This window comes from Equus quagga, chromosome 5 (genome assembly GCF_021613505.1).
Source record: "Equus quagga isolate Etosha38 chromosome 5, UCLA_HA_Equagga_1.0, whole genome shotgun sequence".
In the NCBI taxonomy this organism is placed as follows: Eukaryota; Metazoa; Chordata; class Mammalia; order Perissodactyla; family Equidae; genus Equus; species Equus quagga.
The window spans coordinates 6461829-6483449 of NC_060271.1; the positions used below are offsets into that span (position 1 = coordinate 6461829).

General features: G+C 37.4%; 1 protein-coding gene across 2 annotated transcripts in view; it reads right to left on the minus strand.

Annotated features, from left to right (window-relative positions):
• SCP2 (sterol carrier protein 2) overlaps window positions 1-21621 on the minus strand; it is a 161478-nt gene that overhangs the window by 85393 nt on the left and 54464 nt on the right. For both annotated transcript variants that reach the window (XM_046660148.1, XM_046660150.1), the window contains exon 6: window positions 1472-1598. In XM_046660148.1, coding sequence (XP_046516104.1) covers window positions 1472-1598 — 127 coding nt within the window. The remainder of the gene's footprint in view (window positions 1-1471; window positions 1599-21621) is intronic.

The window sequence follows — 21621 nt, forward strand, 5'->3', positions numbered from 1 at the left end:
CAAAAGAAGTGGAGCATATTTCTCTATCCCTTGATTCTAAGTTTGCCACATGACTTGCTCTGGGTCAACAGCTTAAGTCTCAAAAGGTCTTGCATGTTGCAGGTTACTCTCTTGTGCTTCTGCTAGGACGATGAAAATGACATGCCAGGGCTGGCCTTCCAGTCCCACGAGGAGGACAAGAGCTATGACTCAGTCAAACAAGACTAGAACAGGGTCTCCAATCAACCTACAGTCATGATTAACCAAGGTAAGAAGAGCTGAGCTCAGCTTAGACAAGCTGACTCCCAATCTACAAACTTGTAAACTATAATAATAAATAATCATTGTTTAAAATCGCTGAGTTTTGGTGTGGTTTATTACTCAGCAATAGCTAACTGATATACTGCTACATTCCAGTGCTTAGAATGATGCCTGGAATATAAAGAGAGCTACTTTAAGGTGAATTATTTAATTGAAAAGGAAATGGACAAGGAATAGCCAAAGAGGTTACAGAAGGAGGTATCGTGGAGGCCAAGAGAAGAGAATGTTTCAAGAAGGAAGTAGAAAAGGGACTAATAGTGCTGAGGTCTATTAAACCAGGATTGAAAAGTATGTACTGGATATAGCAACATGGTGATCAATGGTAGCCCTGAGTAAGGAGGGAAACCAGATTGAAACGGACTGAGTTAAAAAGGGTAAGAAAATAGCTACAAGAAAGAAAATTCCTATGGCTCAAAACTAGCAGTGCTTCTCTATATGATCCCACCACTCTTCCTTGAAGATTTTTTTCCTTTCTAATTACTTGATCTTGGCTAGCAAACCTGGGATATTTTCCCTGCAAAGAACAGGAATGATGAACTTTCAAGCATGATTATTTTCTTTGTTATCTCACAGTACACAACAAGGCACTGGTTCAGGGTCATACAACAACAACAAAAAATTCTATCTGCAGTTACCCATGATTTAACTAACTGGCAAAGGGAAGCCAATCATTGACCATCCGTCAAAAAACTAGGATGTTTATCTACAAAATAAAAATCAACTATGAAATATAAATCTCATAAAACACCATGGAATGACAGATGATGATGCACTCCTGATGGACTCAAGTACTAAGAATAAAATTTGGTTATATAAATCTGTTATCAAAAGCAAGCTTTAAATCTCATTATAATATTCAGAACTGATGAACCTCAATTTATAGTCCATGATTAAAGGAGACAAGATTTATGCTATTTTTCCTATTTCAATTTCTTGTTTTGGAGCATTCTAGGTACTTCCTATATGAATATATTCCTATATATTTCTAATTCCTATATATAAATATTTTCTCTACAACTAAACTCTGTACAGACTACTTCTTCGATTTAATTCAAAAACCACTTTACGTCTTATATATCCTGGCATCCTCCACAGTTCCTTAATCAATACCTGCTGTTTCTCGTCACATGTATATAACTACCAATAAGCCTTCAAGTTTTTTTTAACATACCATATTTTTCCATGTGCTCTTTTCCAGCACACCCAAACATCTGAGGAATAACTGGTTGTGCAGACAATCCATACTTATTGGCCAGGACCTCAAGATGTTTATCGATTGGATTGGTCCTATCTGCAAACTAAGAGAGAGGAAAAAACAAAATTTAGTATCTACTCGACATAAGTGTCTCTTTTAACTATTACAGTGTTACTAAGACATTTGCTTATTCTAAGTGCAGAGTAAACCAAAAATGGACATTGTGAATAAAATCACTCAGGAAATGCTTTGCAGGGAAACATGGAAAGGAAAAATAATCAAGCGACCACACAGGTATAAATTTTTTCAAGAAATATTTATCAAGAATCCTGTATGTGTCAGTTACTACTCAAGGTGATAAAATAGTGAACAAAACAGATAGAGTCCCTGCTCATCTGGCATTTACATTTGAGAGGGGGAGGAGACAAAAGGTGATGAGGAAGAAAATAAATAAAAATGTAAATGATAATGCTATAAAGAATAAACCCAAGTAAGGGGATAAAGATTGTAGATGGAAGTGCCATTTTATAGACAACGGTCAAGGGAGGTCTCACTGATAAAATGATATTTGAGGATGTGAAGGAGTATGAGTAAGCCATTTGGAAAACCTTGGCAGGGCAGCATTCTAGGCAGAGGGAACAGCAAGAACAAAGACCCTAAAGCAGGAGCACGCTTGAGTGTTTGAGAAAAGGAGTGGATTAGGGTAAAGTGATACTCAGAGAAAGTAATCATTTCCATTTCCATGGTTCTAGAATAGAAGAACATCGTTCCCACTGCAAATATTCCACAGAGGGAGAGCTAACTATTTTTTGTCAGTTTACCTACCAGACTATGAACTCCCCGAGGGTAGGAACTCTTTTTCATGTACCTTTGTGTGTATACACAATGCCTAGTATATGGCCTTCCACATAATAAACATTCCATGAATAATGGTTGAATGAATAAATGAAGATTATTTTTTTGGTCTACAAAGGGGTTCTAGAAGGAATGTTCACCTATTCTCTTTGATTAAGGAAAAACAGGCTTAAAGGAAGAAAATCATTTAGAGATTATAAACAACTTGACAATCCAAAGAATAAAGACAAATGAGCTGATAAATGGGTCTTGTGGAATCTCTAAACACAAAAATCTTTTTTTTTTTAAAGATTTTATTTTTCCTCCTTCTCCCCAAAGCCCCCCGGTACATAGTTGTAATTTTAGTTGTAGGTCCTCCTGGTTGTGCTGTGTGGGACACCGCCTCAACATGGCTTGATGAGCAGTGCCATGTCCATGCCCAGGATCTGAACCGGCGAAACCGTGGGCCGCCAAAGCAGAGCGTGTAAGCTTAACACCTGGGCCATGGGGCCGGCCCCCATCTAAACACAAAAATCTTAAAAATAAGTATGCATAATTATGTTTGGATGACATAGGTGAAAGTTTTTTTCTGTCAAGAGAAATTTTTTAAAACATACAGAAAATGTTCATATCTAAGCTAAAAAGAAATGCTAATTAAAACAATAATATACAACTTTCTGCTTCTAGTATAATGAATTATAGAAGCCAGATTTACCTTTCTATCTTAAACAACTAAAATCCTTGCCAGGAGCCAGCCCCACAGCCAAGTGGTTAAGTGTGCACGCTCCACTTCCGCGGCCCAGGGTTTCACCAGTTCGGAACCTGGTCGCGGACATGGCACTGCTCATCAGGTCATGCTGAGGCAGCATCCCATATAGCACAACCAGTGGCGCTCACAACTAGAATATACAACTATGTACTGGGAGGCTTTGGGGACAAGAAGGAAAAAAAGAAGACTGGCAACAGATGTTAGCTCAGGTGCCAATCTTTTTTTTTTTTTTTTTTAAAAGAAAAGAAAATCCTGGACAAAATACACAAAGCAACTGTTTTCAGACAATGGACAACATAAAGCACAGTACAGTGATCTCTGAGAGAAGGAAAATAATGTGAGCAACATGACTGTCCCCAGATTACTACCTGGAAAGAGCAGGGAGGAGTAACAGAGTCCAGCAGTCTCCCTTGGAGTTCAGAGAGACCAAGGCATCTAGAATGCACACAGAAGAGTACTGGAGAGGGGAGAGAGAGAGACAGAGAGAAAGCTCTCTGGAGATCTGAAGAGGGTTCCCCTTGGGTCTTAAGTGAGTCTGATCAACACATGAGCATGAGGAAACTACTGAGACCACAGAACAAATCACTAGGAAGAGGCAGGACAGTTCCCAATGCTCCCACAAGGCCAGGAATAGTTCTTATTCCCAAAAATCACAGTGGAAAGATCTCCTAGCACATGGGGCATCAAGAGAATCCTGAGGTTACTAGGGCCAGTTTAGCCTTAGAATAAAGGCTGTTCTGATTCTACCTAACAGAATTTAAAAGCAAATCTCAGAAGGATCAACTATTTTTTAAAAAAATTGCTCCAGGATAAAAACCCCAATAGTTAAAGTAATACAAAAATTCAACACTCAACAAAGTAAAATTTACAATGTCTAGCATTCAATCACAAACTATAAAGCAATGAAACAGAAAAGTATACCTCTAAGGAGTGGATTAATCTAGCAATAGACCTAGAAATGACAGAGATGATAGAATTAGCAGATAAGAACATTGAGGCGGTTACTATACTCCATTTGTTCAAGAAGGTAGAAGAAAGCATGAGCATGACAAAGAAAAATACAGAAGATATAAAAAAAAGACCTACATGAAACTTTTAGATAAAAAATACAATGTCTAAAGTGAAAAGTACACTAAGTGGAATTAACAGCAGATTAGACAATGCATCAGAGATTAGTAAACAGGGAGACATAGCAAAACAAAACATAAACAGGAAAAAAGGACTAGGTAAAATGAACAAAGCGTTAGTGAAATGCAGAACAACAATAAAGAAGTTTAATAGACATGTAACTGTAGCCCCAGAAAGAGAAGATGAAAGGAGAGACAAGTCAGAAAAAAATATTTTAAGACATAACAGCTGAAATTTTTCCAAATCTGATGAAAACTATAAACCACATATCTAAGAACGTCAACAAATCTCAAGCACAAGAAACATGATAAAACTACACCAAGGTACATCATAATAAAATTGTTCAAAACCAGAGAAAAATACACATTAAGTATAGAGAAACAAAAAGATAAGAATGACAGCAGACTTCAAATAGGAAACAACAAAAGCCAAGACAGTGAACCAACATCCTTAAAGCACTAAAATAAGAAAAAAAACTAAAGCTAAACTAGAATTCTATACCGGTAAATATATCTTTCAAAAAATAAGATACTTCTTAAAACATACAAAAGCTGAGATAATTCATCACCAGCAGACCAGCACTATGCAAAAGAAAGAGAAATTCTTTGGGCAGAAGGAAAATGATCCTAGAGGGAAATCTGAATCAATATAAAGGAATAAAGAGCATTGAAAATGATAAATATGTGGAGAAATATAAGGCTTTTTCTGCTTCAAAAATATATTTTAAAAATAAGTGACTATTTAAAGCAAAATCAATAACTGCTGTGGAGTTTATAACATATAGAAGTAAAATGTGCTTTTGAGAAGAGGCAAACAAAAAAAATACTTTGTAAGGTTCTTATAATACCATAGCGAACAGTCATAATATTACTTAAAGATGGTCTGCAAATAAGTTAAAGCAACCACTAAAAGGAAAACAACACCAGAGAGAGTTAATGAGGTTATAAAGCACATAAAATGGAATTACAAAAAATCCTCAATTAACAGAAAAAAAGACAAAGAGGAGAAAAGGAACCAATAAGATACTAAACAAAAAGAAAACAAGTAGCAAGACAGTAGATTTAAATCAGTGGTACCCCAGTGAATACTTAATAACAGGCTCACAGGGGATGGGGAAGGCCTAACTGGTAGCATTTGTCCCTTTCTGTGGTGTAAATACTCCCACCACGGCCAACTGGAATCTACTAACACCAAGTCACTGAAAGAGATGCTCACAATCAGATCTGGGAGGCTGGTATAAGCCAGCAGGCCTCAGTCTCAGCTCACACTAACATAAGCCCGACCATATCGATAATCACATGAAGTAGAAAGGATATCAAAAGCCCAATTAAAAGGCAGAGATTATTATATTGTTAAAAAGCAAGACCCAACTATACACTGCCTACAAAAACCCAATTCCATTATAAAGATAGAAATAGGTAAAAGAATGAAAAATAATAATTCTAATTGTACTCAAAAGAAAGCTAAAATGGCTGTTAGTATTAGACAGAGTAGAGTAACAAGGAACACTATAAGGGATAAATTCTTACAGCCAGCTAAATCCTTCAAAAGGCAGGGTCTGACAAAAGGAGCACCTGGCTGGGATCCATAAAAACGTTCACGAACTTATTTTCAGTTTCGTGATATAACACATCTCACATCTTCTCACAATGACGGAGTCCATTTATCGAGGACATAACAATCCTAAGTGTTTATATATCCCTAACATCAGAGCTTCAAAATACATGAAGCAAAAACTGATAGCACTGAAATAGATAAATCCAGATTTAGCAGGAGATCTCAATATCTCCCTCTCAATAACTGATAGAACAAGTAGACAGAAAAATCAGTAAGGATACAGAAGACTTATCAATATTATCAACCAACTAGACTTAGCATTTATAGAACACTCCCCTCAATAACAGCAGAGTACATATTCTTTTCAGGTACATATCGTATTTAACAAAACAGACCATATCTTGAGCCAAAAAATAAATCTGAATAAATTAAAAAGTATCCATATCATAGAAATTATATTCTCTGACCACATAGAATATAGAAACAAATAACAGAAAGACATATGGAAAATATTTGGAAATTATGCAACATACTTCTAACACATGGGTCAGAGACGAAATCACAATGGAAATCACAAAATAAATTGGACTCAATGAAAACAAAAGTACAACATAAAAAAACGTGTAGTATGTTGCTTAAGTAGTGTTTTTAAAACAAATCTATACCATTAAATGCCTATATTTGAAAAGAAGAAAGACAAATTCAATGACCTAAGTTTCCAGCTTAATAAACTATAAAATTAAAGAGTAAATTAAACCCAATGTAAGAAGAAACAAAATATTAAGGATTACAGTAGATTGAAATAAAAAATGAGAAGAATGAAAGAGAACGAATAGAAAAGAAAAAAATAGAGAAAAACAATGAAAACAAAATCTGGTCCTCTGACAAAATCAATAAAATTGGTAAATACCTTTTGTTATACTGATTATGGAGAAAAGAGAGAAGACAAAGATCACCAACATCAGAAGAAGAAAGAGGACACATCTAAAGATCCTACTTTAAAAGAGTATGAAGGGAATAATATGAACACCTTTTTGTCAATAAATTCAACAATTTAGATCAAATGGACAAATTCCTTAAGGGGCACAAACTATCAAACCTCGCTTAGAAAAAACAGATAACCTGAATAGTAATATATTTACTAAAGAAATTGAACTTAAAAGGTTAAAACTTTCCCATAAAGAAACTCCAGACCTAGAAGTGCACTGCTGAATTCTACCAAAAATTTAAGGAAAAAATATACCAATTACATAAATAAACTTTTCAAAAAAACACAAGAGAAGGAAACAATTCCAAACATTCTATGAGGCTAGCATTATCCTAAATAACAAAAGTAAATAAACATGAAAACAAAAAGAAAACAAACCAACACCGTCATGAACACAGACACAAAGATCCTTAACAAAATTCTAACAAATCGAGTCCAACAATATAGAAAAAGGATAATACATCATGACCAAGCATTTACGCCAGGAACACAAGATGGTTTAATATTCAAATGTCAACCAATGTAATTCACCCTATTAACCAACTAAATAAGAATAACAAACAAAGTAAGAGTATCTCATACATACAGAAAAAATGTGACAAAATTCAACATACACTCATGATGGAAAATCTCAGCAAACTACGTATAGAAGGAAACTTCTGGGGCTGGCCCCATGGCCGAGTGGTTAAGTTAACGTGCTCCGCTTCAGAGGCCCAGGGTTTCACCGGTTCAGATCCTGGGCGCAGACATGGCACCACTCATCAGGCCATGCTGAGGCAGCGTCCCACATAGCACAACCAGACGCACTCACAACTAGGACATACAACTATGTACTGGGGGGCTTTGGGAAGAAGAAAAATAAAAAGAAGATTGGCAACAGAGGTTAGCTCAGGTGGCAATCTTTAAAAAAAAAAACAGAAGGAAACTTCCTCAACCTGATGAAGAACATCTATGGAAAACCTACAGCTAACATATTTAATGGGGAAATCTGAATGTTTTCCCCCTATGATCAAAAACAAAGCCAAGATGAATGCTTTCATAACTTCCATTTCAACTATTATGAAAATCACTAGCCAGTGGAATAATAAGGCAAAAAAAATAATAAAAGACATATGGATTTAAAAGGAAGAAGTAAAACTGTCTTTGTACATAGATGATATGATTGTTTATGCAGAAAATCCTACATAATCTTTAAAAAGCCATTTGGATAGTAAGAGAGCTTAGCTGGGTCACAAAATACAATTGGAAACTGGTATTAAAATAAGTGCTATTTAGGGGGCCCAGCCCACTGTCATAGCGGTTAAGTTCATGTGCTCCACTTCAGTGGCCCAGGGTTCACGGGTTTGGACCCCAGGCACAGACCTACAAGCTGCTCATCAAGCCATGTTGTGGCAGTGTCCCACATTAAAAAATAGAAGAAAGACTAGCACAGATGTTAGCTCAGGACCAATGTTCCTCACCAAAAAAAAAAAAAAAAAAACATGAAATACCTAGTGAAATTTTTCATAAAATATGTGAAAGAGTTACACTGAAAACTAAATAACATTACTGAAAGGAATCAAAGACCTAAATAAAGAGAGATAAACAATGTTTACGGATTGCAAGACTCAATATTGTTAAAAATGTCGGATCTCCACATAGTAATCCATAGATCCACTACAGCCCAGGAAGCATTTTTGCGGAAATTGACAAGCTAATTCTTGAAGTGTATACGGAAATGCAAAGTACTAGAATGGCCAAATCAATTTTGAAAAAGAAGAACAAAGTTAGAGAATATGCATTCCAATTTGATTTCAAGGCTTATTATAAAGTTACAGTAATCAAGAAAGTAAAGTATAAATAAAAGAAAAGATAGATCATAAAGATAGATCAAAGAAAAGAGTCCAGAAAAAGACCCACACTGCATGGTCAACTGATTATTGGCAAAGGTGTTAAGGCAATTCAATAGGGAAAAAATAATCTTTTCAACAAATGGGGCTGAAAATATGGGATACGCATTTTTTAAAACTGTGATCTTTGCTTCACACCACTTACAAAAATTAACTTAAAATGGATCTTAAACCTAAATTTAAGAGCTAACACTATAGGGGCCGGCCCAGGGGCACAGTGGTTAAATTCACATGTTCCGCTTCTCAGCAGCCCAGGGTTCACCAGTTTGGATCCTGGGTGCAGACATGGCACCGCTTGGCACACCATGCTGTAGTAGGCGTCCCATATATGAAGTAGAGGAAGATGGGCACGGATGTTAGCTCAGGGCCAGGCTTCCCCAGCAAAAGGAGGAGGATTGGCAGCAGTTAGCTCAGGGCTAATCTTCCTCAAAAAAAAAGAAACAAAAAGAGCTAATGCTATAAAATTTCTTGAGGAAAGCATAAGATTAAATCTTAGTGTCTCTGGTGAGGCAAAATTGTCTTAAATAGGACACAAAAAGCACAAACTACAGAAGAAAACTCATAAACTTGACTTCATCAAAATTTAAAACTTTTGCTCATCAAAAGATATCATTTACAAAATGAAAGGGCAGTTCCAGAGAGTTGGAGAAAATATTTGTAAAACATATCTAACAAGAGCTTGTATCTATCTAGAATATATAAAGAACTCCTACAATACAATAAAAAGAAAATTACCAAATAATAATTGGGCAAAAGCTTTGAACAGTCATTGAATTCACCAAAGAAGATATAACAATGACAAATAAAAACATGAAAACATGTTGAACACCACAAATTAAATTCATAACAAGATACCACTATACACCCATTAGTGTGAAGGAAATTAAAAAGAATGACAATCACAAGAAAACTGTACACCTCTATCTCTTATGAATGGAGATGAAAATATTCTCAACAAAATACTAGCAAACTGAATGCAGCAACATATAAGAAGGATTACACACGTGAGCAAGTAGGATTTATCCTAGGAATGCAAGGTTAGTTTAATATCTTAAAATCAATTAATGTAATACACCATATCAATAGAATAAAGGACAAACAACACACAATCATCTCAATAGACACAGAAAAAGCATGTGACAAAATCCAAAACACTTTCATGATAGAAGGAAAAAACCCACAAAACTAGGAAAAGAAGAGAACTTCCTCAACCTGATAAAAGGCATCTACCAAAAACCCACAGGTAACATCATACTTAATGGTTAAAGACTGGATGCTTCCCCCATAAAATCAGAAACAAGATGAAGATGTCTGCTCTCACCACTTCTACTCAACATTGTACTGGAAGTTCTAGCCAGGGCAATTAGGTGAGAAGATAAATGAAAAGCAACCAGATTGAAAAGAAAGAAGTTAAAACTATCGCTATTTACAGATGAGATGACCGCATAAAGAAAATTCTAAGGAATCCACTAAAAACTACTAGAATAAACAATTCTATCAAGATTAAGGATACAAGATCAATACATAAAAACTGAATATATTTCCTTTTTTTCCTTCAAGTAACTGACAAAACAAAACTTTAATGCCACATTGAAAAATATTGCCATCTTGGTTTGGAAAATGTTTACACAGTTCTGATATTTTTCATGTTTCATGTTATGCAGGGAATCTTCAAGGCAAGAAGAACATTTCTCCCTGAAAGAATGAGATGACACGATATCCTAAAAAACTACATAACGAACATGCAAACCATGCACGTGAAAGCATGTGACCCGGTATCTGGCACACAACATGAATCAAAACTTTAGCTCTGTGACATGGTAAGAGCTAGGATTTCATCCTGTTACTAGCTTGAGTTTCAATGACCGATGTCCACCATCCTGCTTCTAGGAGGCAGTTTGACGACACTAAGAACACAGCTTTGATTCTACATCTTACCAGAAAATCTATGCTCTCAGAAATATGTGCACTGCCATAACGTCTACTCTTAATTCCTCACACACTGACTTTCAGGATAATTATACTTTATATCTCAATGACACAACATTGGTTGTCCGGTTTGTGGATTTTCCAGGTCTTCCATCAGACTTAATCTCCTTAATTTTTGGCTCTTTCCCTTTAGCAATCCTACACGGGAAAGCAGTGAGGAAGAGAGAGGCAGCAGAAACCGCAATAAGTTACTTTTGCAATATTTCAAGATTATATATCAAAGGTTTCATTAGTTAGGAGTAAAACATTATAAACTGTTCTAGTTATCTATTGCAAACCACCCCAAAAATTGTGGCCAAAACTACAATGATCGTGTGTATTGCTCATGAATTTGAAATATGGGCAGGGCTTGGTAGAGACAGTTTGCCTTTGTTCCAGTCATCATCTTCTGGGACAGCCTGACTGGGAGGATCCACTTCCAAGATGGTTCACTCACACGACTGGCAATTTGGGCTTTGTCTCACCGAATGGCAGCTGGGTTCTGAGAGGGAATTTTCCTGGTGGGCTCTGGGGGCATCTTGGTGAGAGGAGGGACCTCTCTGGAGACTGAGACATTGGTGGGGGTCATTGTTCTGACCTGGTCCAGGTGTGCTGACACAGACCCTGGTGGGTGCCATTCTTTTTTTTTTTTTTAAATCATTCTTTATTGTTTTTTTTTTCTTTTCTCAACCCCCCCCCCCTTTTTTTCTTTTGAGGAAGATTAGCCCTGAGCTAACTACTGCCAATCCTCCTCTTTTTTCTGAGGAAGACTGGCCCTGAGCTAACATCCTTGCCCATCTTCCTCTACTTTATACGTGGGACGCCTACCACAGCATGGCATTTGCCAAGTAGTGCCATGTCTGCACCCAGGATCTGAACCAGCAGACCCCAGGCCACCAAGAAGTAGAACATGCGAACTTAACCGCTGCACCACCAGGCTGGCCCCCAAAATTGAATATATTTCTATACACTTGCCAACAGCAACTAAAATGAAATTAAGAAAATAATTCCAATTACAAAAGCATCAAAAAGAATAAAATACTGAGGAATAAATTTAACGAAAGTGTAAAACTTAAAGCCAGAAAACTAAAAACATAGCTGAAAGAAATGAAAGAAGATCTATTTTAAATAAATAGAAAGACATTCCATGCTCATGAATGGAAGATTTTAGACCGTTAAAATGGCAATACTCCCCAAACTGATAAACAGATTCAACACAATCCCTATCAGAATCCCAACTGGTTTCTTTGCTAATATTGATAAGCTGATCCTAGAATTCATACGGAAACTTAAGGGACACAGTATAGCCAAAACAATCTGGAAAAAGAAGAATTCAGAGCACTCATTTCCTGATTTCAAAACTTACTGAAAAATAATAGTAACCCAAACAGTGTGGTATTGGCATAAGGATATACAGATCAATGGAACAGAACAGAGAGTACAGAAATAAACTCTCACAATTACAGTCAATTTATTTCTGAAAAGGGTGCCAAGAGAAATCAATGGGGTGAAGGATAGTCTTTTCAATAAATGGTGCTGGGACAACAGGGCACTCACACACAAAAGAATGAAGCTGGCCCCTACCTCATACCACATGAAAAAATTAACTCAAAATGGAACAAAGACCTATATCTAACAGCTAAAACTACAAAATTCTTACAAGAAAACATAAAAGTAAATTTTCATGACCTTGAATTTGGCAATGGTTTCTTAGATATGACACCAAAAGCATAAGCAACAACAACAAAAATAAATAAATAAATTGAACTTCATCCAAATTTAAAACTTCTGTGCCTCAAAAGACATTAACAAAGTGAAAAGACACGCCACTGAACAGCAGAAAATATTTGCAAATTGTCTGATAAGGGACTTGTATGTAGAACATATAAAGAATTCTTACGCCTAATAATAAGAAGACAACCTAATTTAAAAATGGGCAAAGGATCTGAATAGACATTTCTCCAAAAAAGATACACAAATAGCCATTAAACACATGAAAAGATAACATCATCAGCCATCATGAAATGTAAATCAAAACCATAGTGAGATACTACTTCACACCCACTACGATAGCTATAACAAAAAATAATAAGTGTTAGCAAAATAAGGTAAAAATGCAACTCTCATTGCTATGGACTGAATTGCGTCCCCCCACAAATTCATACGTTGACTCCCTAACTCCCAGTGTAACTGCATTAGGAAACAGGGCTTTTAGGAGGTAATTAAGGTTAAACAAGATTATAAGGGTAGGATCCTAATCCTTAGCATTGATGGCCCTATAGGGAGAGAGTCCTGGGTCAGCTCACCTTGCCATTTCACTGACGTCACTCCCATAAACTTTTTTAATTAAAAAAAATGAAAAACAGGGGGCTGGCCCAGTGGTGCAGTGGTTAAGTTCGCACATTCTGCTTCTTGGCGGCCCAGGGTTTGCCGGTTTGGATCCCGGGTGCAGACATGGCACCGCTTGGCAAAAGCCATGCTGTGGTAGGCGTCCCATGTATAAAGTAGAGGAAGGTGGGCATGGATGTTAGCTCAGGGCCAGTCTTCCTCAGCAAAAAAGAGGAGGATTGGCAGTAGTTAGCTCAGGGCTAATCTTCCTCAAAAACAAACAAAAACAAAACTATATGAATGACAAAATCCAACCAAACAAGGGACAGTCAAAATTAAGAATTCAAGGAGCAATGTCAGCAACATGGCAGAGTGAGCTGTTCCCTTTATCTCTCCCCCTTCAAACTACAGCTAAATGGACATTCACTGATCAACGGAGGATACTCACACAGCACAACAGGAGGCATGAGAGACCCACGCAGCTATACATCTGAAGGTGGATGTAGTACCCCCAGGGAGGTGGTGGATATAGGTGGCTCTCCGGCACCCCAGCAGCCCTCTGCATGCATGTGACCACTCTCCCAGCTGCCGTGAGCACACATAGTACCCCTGTGGCCCCAAAGATGGGAGCATGTCTTGATGCTACTGTGGGAGCAGGCGGCAGCAGCCCTGAGCCACCATGTGATCACTTTCCCATCCAGTGGGAGAGCCCACAGTGCTGCTGCAGTCCCAAGGAGTGGCCCAGGCTCAGTCCCTGTGGCAAATCCCCACTCACCAACCACAGCGGCCGGTGCCACCATAAGAAGAGGCTGCATTAGGTCTATGCACCAAGACGAATGATTTCCCAGCTGCCACAAATGCGTAGAGTATCGCTGTGGCCCCGAAGGTGGAAGCACACCTTGACACGACTGTGGGAGCAGGCGGCGGCAGCCCTGAGCCCCCACGTGATTGCTTTCCCATCCAGTGGGAGAGCTCACAGTGCCACTGTGGTCCCAAGGAGTGGCCCAGGCTCGGACCCTGTGAAGAAGCCCCGCCCACCAAGCACAGTGGCCAGCACAACCTTAAGAAGAGGCTGCAGCAGATCTACACACCCAGGTGAACACTCTCCTGGCTGCACGAGCTCCCATAAAACCCAACAACTTCCAGCTGGCGGGGTGGGATCAGAAACACAGCTCCTGCTTCCCCCCAGCAGCAGTAGGTGGAATCTGTGAGCTGATAAATGCCCCGGCAAAAGATTAGTTCATCAAACACCAAGAGAAACTACAGCAACAATTCAGAGCAGAAGGAGAACAACTATTCTACAGAAATTAACCCTGAAGTCACAGAAATGTACAATCTAAATTACAGAGAATTCAAAATAGCTCTCATAAAGAAACTCAATGAGTTACAAGAAGACTCAGAAGGACAGTTCAACGAGCTCAGGAATAAAATTAATAAGAAGAAGAATACCTCACAAAAAGAGATTGAAACTAAAAAAGAAAAAAAGCAGAAATTCTGGATATGAAAAAAGAGAATTAATGAAATAAAAAATAATCTAGAATCCCTAAAAAAATAGAGCTGATGCTATGGAGGAAAGAATTACTGATTTAGAGGATAGAAACATAGAATTTCTTCAAGTGGAGAGAGAACTTAGATTTTAAAACAATGAAGGAGTTATTCGAGAAAAATCTGACTCAGTTAGGAAAAGCAACATAAGGATTATAGGTATTGCAGAGGGAGAAGAGAGGGAGAAAGGAGCAGAGAGCTTGTTCAAAGAAATAATAGCTGAACATTTCCCAAATCTGGGGAAGGTACCAGACTTACAAATACACAAACAATAGAACTCCTAATTTCATCAATGCTAAAACACCTTCTCCAAGGCATATATTAGTAAAACTGGCAAAAATCAACAACAAAGAAAAAATATTAAGGGCAGCAAGGCCGAAGAAAATAACCTACAAAGGAACCCCTTCCAGGCTTTCAGCTTATTTCTTGGCAGAAACCTTACAGGCTAGGAGAGAATGGAATCATATATTCAAAATACTGAAAGACAAAAACTTCCAGCCAAGAATATTCTGTCCAGCGAAACTGTTCTTCGGATACAACAGAGAAATAAAAGCTTTCCCAGATAAACAAAAGTTGAGGGAGTTCATTGCCACTAGACCTCCTCCACAGGAAACAATCAAGAATGCCCTCATACCTGATACAAAAAGGCAAAGGGCTACAAAGCTTTGAGCAAGAAGATAGACAGACAGACAAAAGAAGAAAACTGTAGCTCTCTTTCAGAAAAGGGAAGTAAACACTTAATTACAACTTAAAAGCTAAAGGAAAGCATCAAAGTAACTATAAACACTTCAACTTAGTCACAAACTCACAACACAAAAGAATAATTTGTAACAGTACCAATTCAGACGGGGAAGAGGAGAGGGACTGAACTTGTTTAGGCTAACGGAGATAAGAGGCTATCAGAAAACGGACTACCTCATCTAAGAGATCTGTTACACAAACTTCAAGGTAACCACTAAACAAAAAAATCATGGCAGAGGGGTTGGCTCCGTGGCCGAGTGGTTAAGTTCGCACGCTCCGCTGCAGTGGCCCAGGGTTCGCATCCTGGGCGTGGACATGGCACCACTTGTCAGGCCACAGTGAGGTGGCGTCCCACATCCCACAACTAGAAAGGCCTGCAACTAAGATATACAACTATGTACAGGGGGTTGGGAAGGTAAAGCAGGAAAAAAAAAAAAAAAAAAAGAAGATTGGCAACAGTTGTTAGCTCAGGTGCCAATCTTTAAAAAAAAAAAATCACAGCAGAACTACAATTCATAAGAAAAGAGAAAACTGAGAAAACCTCCAAAATGAAAAGGCAGTCAGAAATACAAAGGAAGATAAACAATGGAAACACAGAACAACCAGTAAACAAGAGATAAAATGGCAGCATTAAGCCCTCATATATCAATAATCACTCTAAATGTAAATGGATTGAATTTTCCAAACAAAAGACACAGAATGGCTGGATGGACTAAAAAACAAGGCCCAACAATATGCTGCCACCAAGAATCATATCTCAGCTCTAAAGACAAACAAAGGCACAGAGTGAAGGGATGGAACACAATACTCCAAGAAAATGGTAAGCAAAAGAAAGCAGGTGTTGTCATACGTATATCAGACAAAGCAGACTTTAAGATAAAAAAGACAATAAGAGACAAGGGGCAGTATATAACAATAAAAGAGATATTCCACCAAGAGGACATAACACTTATGAGTATATATGCACCTACCACAGGAGTAGCAAAGTATATAAAACAACTATTAACAGACCTAACAGGAGAAATTAAGAGTAACACAATAACAGCAGGAGACTTCAACACCCCATTAACATCAAAAGATAGATCATCCAGATAGAAGTCAACAAGGTTATAGTGGATTTAAATGATACGCTTGAGGGGCTGGCCCAGTAGCAAGGCAGTTAAGTGCCCATGTTCCACTTCGGCAGCCCGGGATTTGCCGGTTTGGATCCCAGGTGTAGACATGGCACCACTTGGCAAAGCCATGCTGTGGTAGGTGTCCCACATATAAAGTAGAGGAAGATGGGCAAGGATGTTAGCTCAGGGCCAGTCTTCCTCAGCAAAAAGAGGAGGATTGGCAGCAGTTAGCTCAGGGCTAATCTTCCCCCCCCCCAAAAAATGATACACTTGATCAGATGAACTTAATAGATATAGAGAGAACATACCATCCAAAGAACAGCAGAATATACATTCTTTTCAAGTGCACATGGAACACTCTCCAAGATAGACCATAAGCTGGGAAACAAGGCAAGCCTCAATAAATTTAAGAAGATTGAAATCATATCAAGCATCTTTTCTGACCACAATGCTATAAAACTAGAAATCAACTACAAGAAAAAAGCTAGGAAAGTCACAAATTTATGGAGATTAAACAACATGCTACTGAACAATCATTGGATCAATGAAGAAATCAAAGGAGAAATTTAAAAATACCTGGAGACAAATGAAAATGAAAATACAACATATCAACTCTTCGGGATGCAGCAAAAGCGGTTCTAAGAAGGAAATTCATAGCAATACAGGCCCACCTCAACAAACAAGAAGAATCTCAAATAAGTAATCGTAAACTACACCTAACAGAATTAGAAAAAGAAGAAACAAAGACCAAAGTCAGCAGAAGGTGGGAAATAATAAAAATTAGAGCAGAAATAAATGAAACAGAGACTAAAAAACAGCAGAAAGGATCAATGAAACTAACAGCTAGTTCTTTGAGAAGACAAACCAAACTGACAAACCCTTAGTCAGACTCACCGAGAAAAAAAAGAAAGAGAACTCAAATAAATAAAATTACAAATGAAAGAGGAGAAATTACAACAGATACCACAGAAATACAAAGGATTATAAGAGAATATTATGATAAACTATATGCCAAGAAATTGGATAACCTAGAAGAAAGAGATAAATGCTTAGACTCATACAACCTCCCAAAACAGAACCAAGAAGAAATAGAGAATCTGAACAGACCATCACAAGTAAAGAGATTGAAACAGTAATCTGGCCGACCCCGTGGCCAAGTGGTTAGGTTCGTGTGCACCGCTTGGGCGGCCCAGGGTTTCACCAGTTCATATCCTGGGCACGGACATGGCACCACTCATCAGGCCATGCTGAGGTGGCGTCCCACATACCACAACTAGAAGGACCCACAACTAAAAATACACAACTATGTACTGGCGGGCTTTGGGGAGAAAAAGGAAAAATTTTAAAAATCTTAAAAAAAAAAAGAAAGAAAGAAACAGTAATCAAAAACCTCACAAAAAACAAAAGTTCAGGACCAGATGGCTTCTCTGGAGAACTCTACCAAACATTCAAAGAAGATTTAATACCTATCCTTCTCAAACTATTCTGAAAAACTGAAGAAGATGGAATGCTTCCTAACTCATTCTATGAGGCCAATATTACCCTGATTATCAAAAGCAGACAAGGACAACACAAAGAAGGAAAATTACAGGCCAATATCGCTGATGAACATAGATGCAAAAATCCTCAATAAAATATGGGCAAACCAAACACAGCAATACATTAAAAGGCTCATACACCATGACCAAAAGGGCTTTATGCTAGGGATGCAGGGCTGGTTCAACACCTGCTAATCAATCAATGTGATACACAACATTAACAAAATGAGGAATAAAAATCACATGATCGTCTTAATTGATACAGAGAAAGCATCTGACAAGATCCAACATCCATTTATGATAAAAACTCTAAATAAAATGAGTATAGAAGGAAAATACCTCAAGATAATAAAGGCCATATATGACAAACCCACAGCCAACATCATATTTAACAGTGGGAAACTAAAAGCCATCTCTCTGAGAACAGGAACAAGCAGGGTACCCACTCTTACCACTCCTATTCAACACAGTAATGAAGGTCTTGGCCAAAGTAATTAGGCAAGAAAAAGAAGTAAAAGGAATCCAAATTGGAAAGGAAGAAATGAAACTCTTGCTGTTTGCAGATGACATGAATCTATATATAGAAAACCCTAAAGAATCCATCAGAAAACTATTAGAAATAATCAACAACTACAGCAAAGTTGCAGGGTACAAAATCAACTTACAAAAATCAGTTGCATTACTATACACTAATAACAAACCAGCAGAAAGAGAAGTCAAGAATATAATGCCATTTACAACTGCAACAAAATAATAAAATATCTAGGAATAAATTTAACCAGAGAAGTGAAAGACCTATACACTGAAAATTATAAGACATCGAAAGAAACTGAAGAAGATATAAAGAATGGAAAGATATTCCATGCTCATGGATTGGAAGAATAAACATAGTTAAAATGTCCATATTACCTAAAGCAATCTACAGATTCAATGCAATCCCTATCAGAATCCCAATTCTTCAAAATAGAACAAACAATCCTAAAATTTATATGGAACAAGAAAAGATCTCGAATAGGGGGCTGGCCTGGTGGTATAGTGATTAAGTTCACGTGCTCCACTTCGGTGGCCTGGGGTTCGCCAGTTCAGATCCTGGGCACGGACCTACACATCACTCATCAAGCGATCCCGTGGTGGCATCCCACACAGAAGAACTGGAAGGACTTGCAACTTGGATATGCAACTATGTGCTGGGGCTTTGGGGAGGAAAAAGAAGAAAGGATGAAGATTGGCAAGAGATATAAGCTCAGGGCCAATTTTCCTCACAAAAAAAAAGAAAGAAAAAGACAAAAGAACCCATTAGCTTTAAAAAAACAAAATTATTTAGAAAAAAAAAAAAGACCTCAAATAGCCAAAGCAATCTGAGAAAAAAGAACAAAGCTAGAGGCATCACAATCCCTGAATTCAATATATACTGCAAAGCTATAGTAATCAAAATAGCATGGTACTGGCACAAAAACGGACACACAGATCAACGGATCTGAACTGAAAGTCCAGAAATAAAACCATACATCTATGGACAGCTAATCTTCAACAAAGGAGCCAAGAACATAAAATGGAGAAAGGAAAGTCTCTTCAATAAATGGTGTTGGGTGCCAGCCTGTTGGCATAGCGGTTAAGTTTGTGTGCTCCACTTCGGCAGCCCAGGGTTTGCAGGTTCGGATCCCAAGCACAGGTCTACATACCGCTCATTAAGCCATGCTGTGGCAACCGGCGTCCCATGTACAAAATAGAGGAAGATTGACACAGATGTTAGCTCAGCCACAATCTTTGTCAAGCAAAAAGAGGAAGACTGGCAACAGATGGTAGCTCAGGGCCAATCTTCCTCTAATTAATTAATTAACTAAATAGATAGATAGATAAATGAATGAATGAATGGTGATGGGAAAACTGGACAGCCATAGGCAAAGAATGAAAGTAGACCATTATCTTGCACTATACACTAAAATTAACTCAAAATGGATTAAAGACTTGAATACAAGACCTGAAACCATAAAACTCCAAGAAGAAAATATAGGCAGTACACTCTTTGACATCAGTCTCAGAAGCATCTTTTCAAATACCATGTCTACTAAGGCAAGGGAAACGAAACAAAAAATTAATAAATGGGACTACATCAGACTAAAAAGCTTCTGCAAGGCAAAGGAAACCATGAACAAAACAAAAAGACAACCCACCAACTGGGAGAAGACATTAACAAATCATATATCTACCAAGGGGTTAATCTCCAAACTATATCAAGAATTCATGCAACTCAACAAAAACAACAAAAACAATCTGATCAAAAAATGGGCAGAGGACATGAACAGACATTTTCCCAAAGATATACAGGTGGCCAACAGACACACAAAAAGATGTTTAACATCATTACTTACTGGGAAATGCAAATCAAAAGTATAATGAGACATATTACACCAGTCAGAATGGTTATAATTAACAAGACAAAAAATAACAAATGTTAGCAAGGATGTGGAGAAAGGGGGAACCCTCATACACTGCTGGTGGGAATGTAAACTGATGCAGCCACTATGGAAAACAGTGTGGAGATTTCTTAAAAAATTAAAAATAGAAATACCATACAATCCAGCTGTCCCACTACTGGGTATTTATTCAAATAAGCTGAAATCAACAATCCAAAGAGATTTATGCATCCCTATGTTCACTGTAGCATTACTTAGGATAGCCAAGACATGGAAGCAACTCAAGCGTGCCCATCAACTGACGAATGTATAAAAGAGATGGTGTATATATATATATATATATATATATATACAATGGACTACTCCTCCCCTATAAAAAGAGAGAAAGTCGTCTCATTTGCAACAACACGGATGGACCTTGAGGGTATTATGTTAAGCAAAGTAAGCCAGACAAAGACAAACACCACAGGTTCTCACTCATGTGGAAGATAAACAAACACATGGACAAAGAGAGCAGATTAGTGGTTACCAGAGGGGAAGGGGGGCGGGGCGGGGTGGGCAAAAGGGGTAAAGGGGCACATGTATATGATAACAGACAAAAATTAGACTATTGGTGGTGAGCACAATGCAGTATATACAGAAACTGATAAATAATAATGCACGCCTGAAATTTCACAATGTTATAAATCATTATGACCTCAAAGTTACAGAAGAATGTAAATGTTATAAACTTTGTCAAGGTAAAGATAGCTAACAAAAATCAGGACTTGAGGAAGGGGTAGAAGGATGTTAAAGTATGCTAATTTCCTCTTTCTTCAGAGCAGAGAATCAAGACAAACCATCTAAAGTTGAAATGTGCAGTTGTAAAAATTAGTTCAACTTCAAATTTTTCCTAATATTTTTTTCCTAGCTATAGAGGGATCTTTGCAGAAATAATATCTTTTAGGGCTAAGGAACATTTATATTTACAGAAATTTATAGCAATTCTTTCAATTCTACTTTAGTTTCACTTTCCTTGGTTAAATTTGAGAAAAAATAAACACTTTTGTTTAAAATAGCATTTAAAGTATGATTCCCTTTAAAATTATGTCTATCGATTCTTTCACCTGTAAGTACACACAGAAAAATGCATAACATGTTATCTAGATGTTAATGATAGAAATTTCTATTTATATCACTAGGTGTTAAGGATAGAGAAATTTGGGAAAACTTTTTTCTCCTTAGGATTTTACTGTATTACTTGAAGTTCTTTATAATTAAATTAGCATGAATCCTTTTTTGCAAATAATAAAGACATTATTCTTTAAAA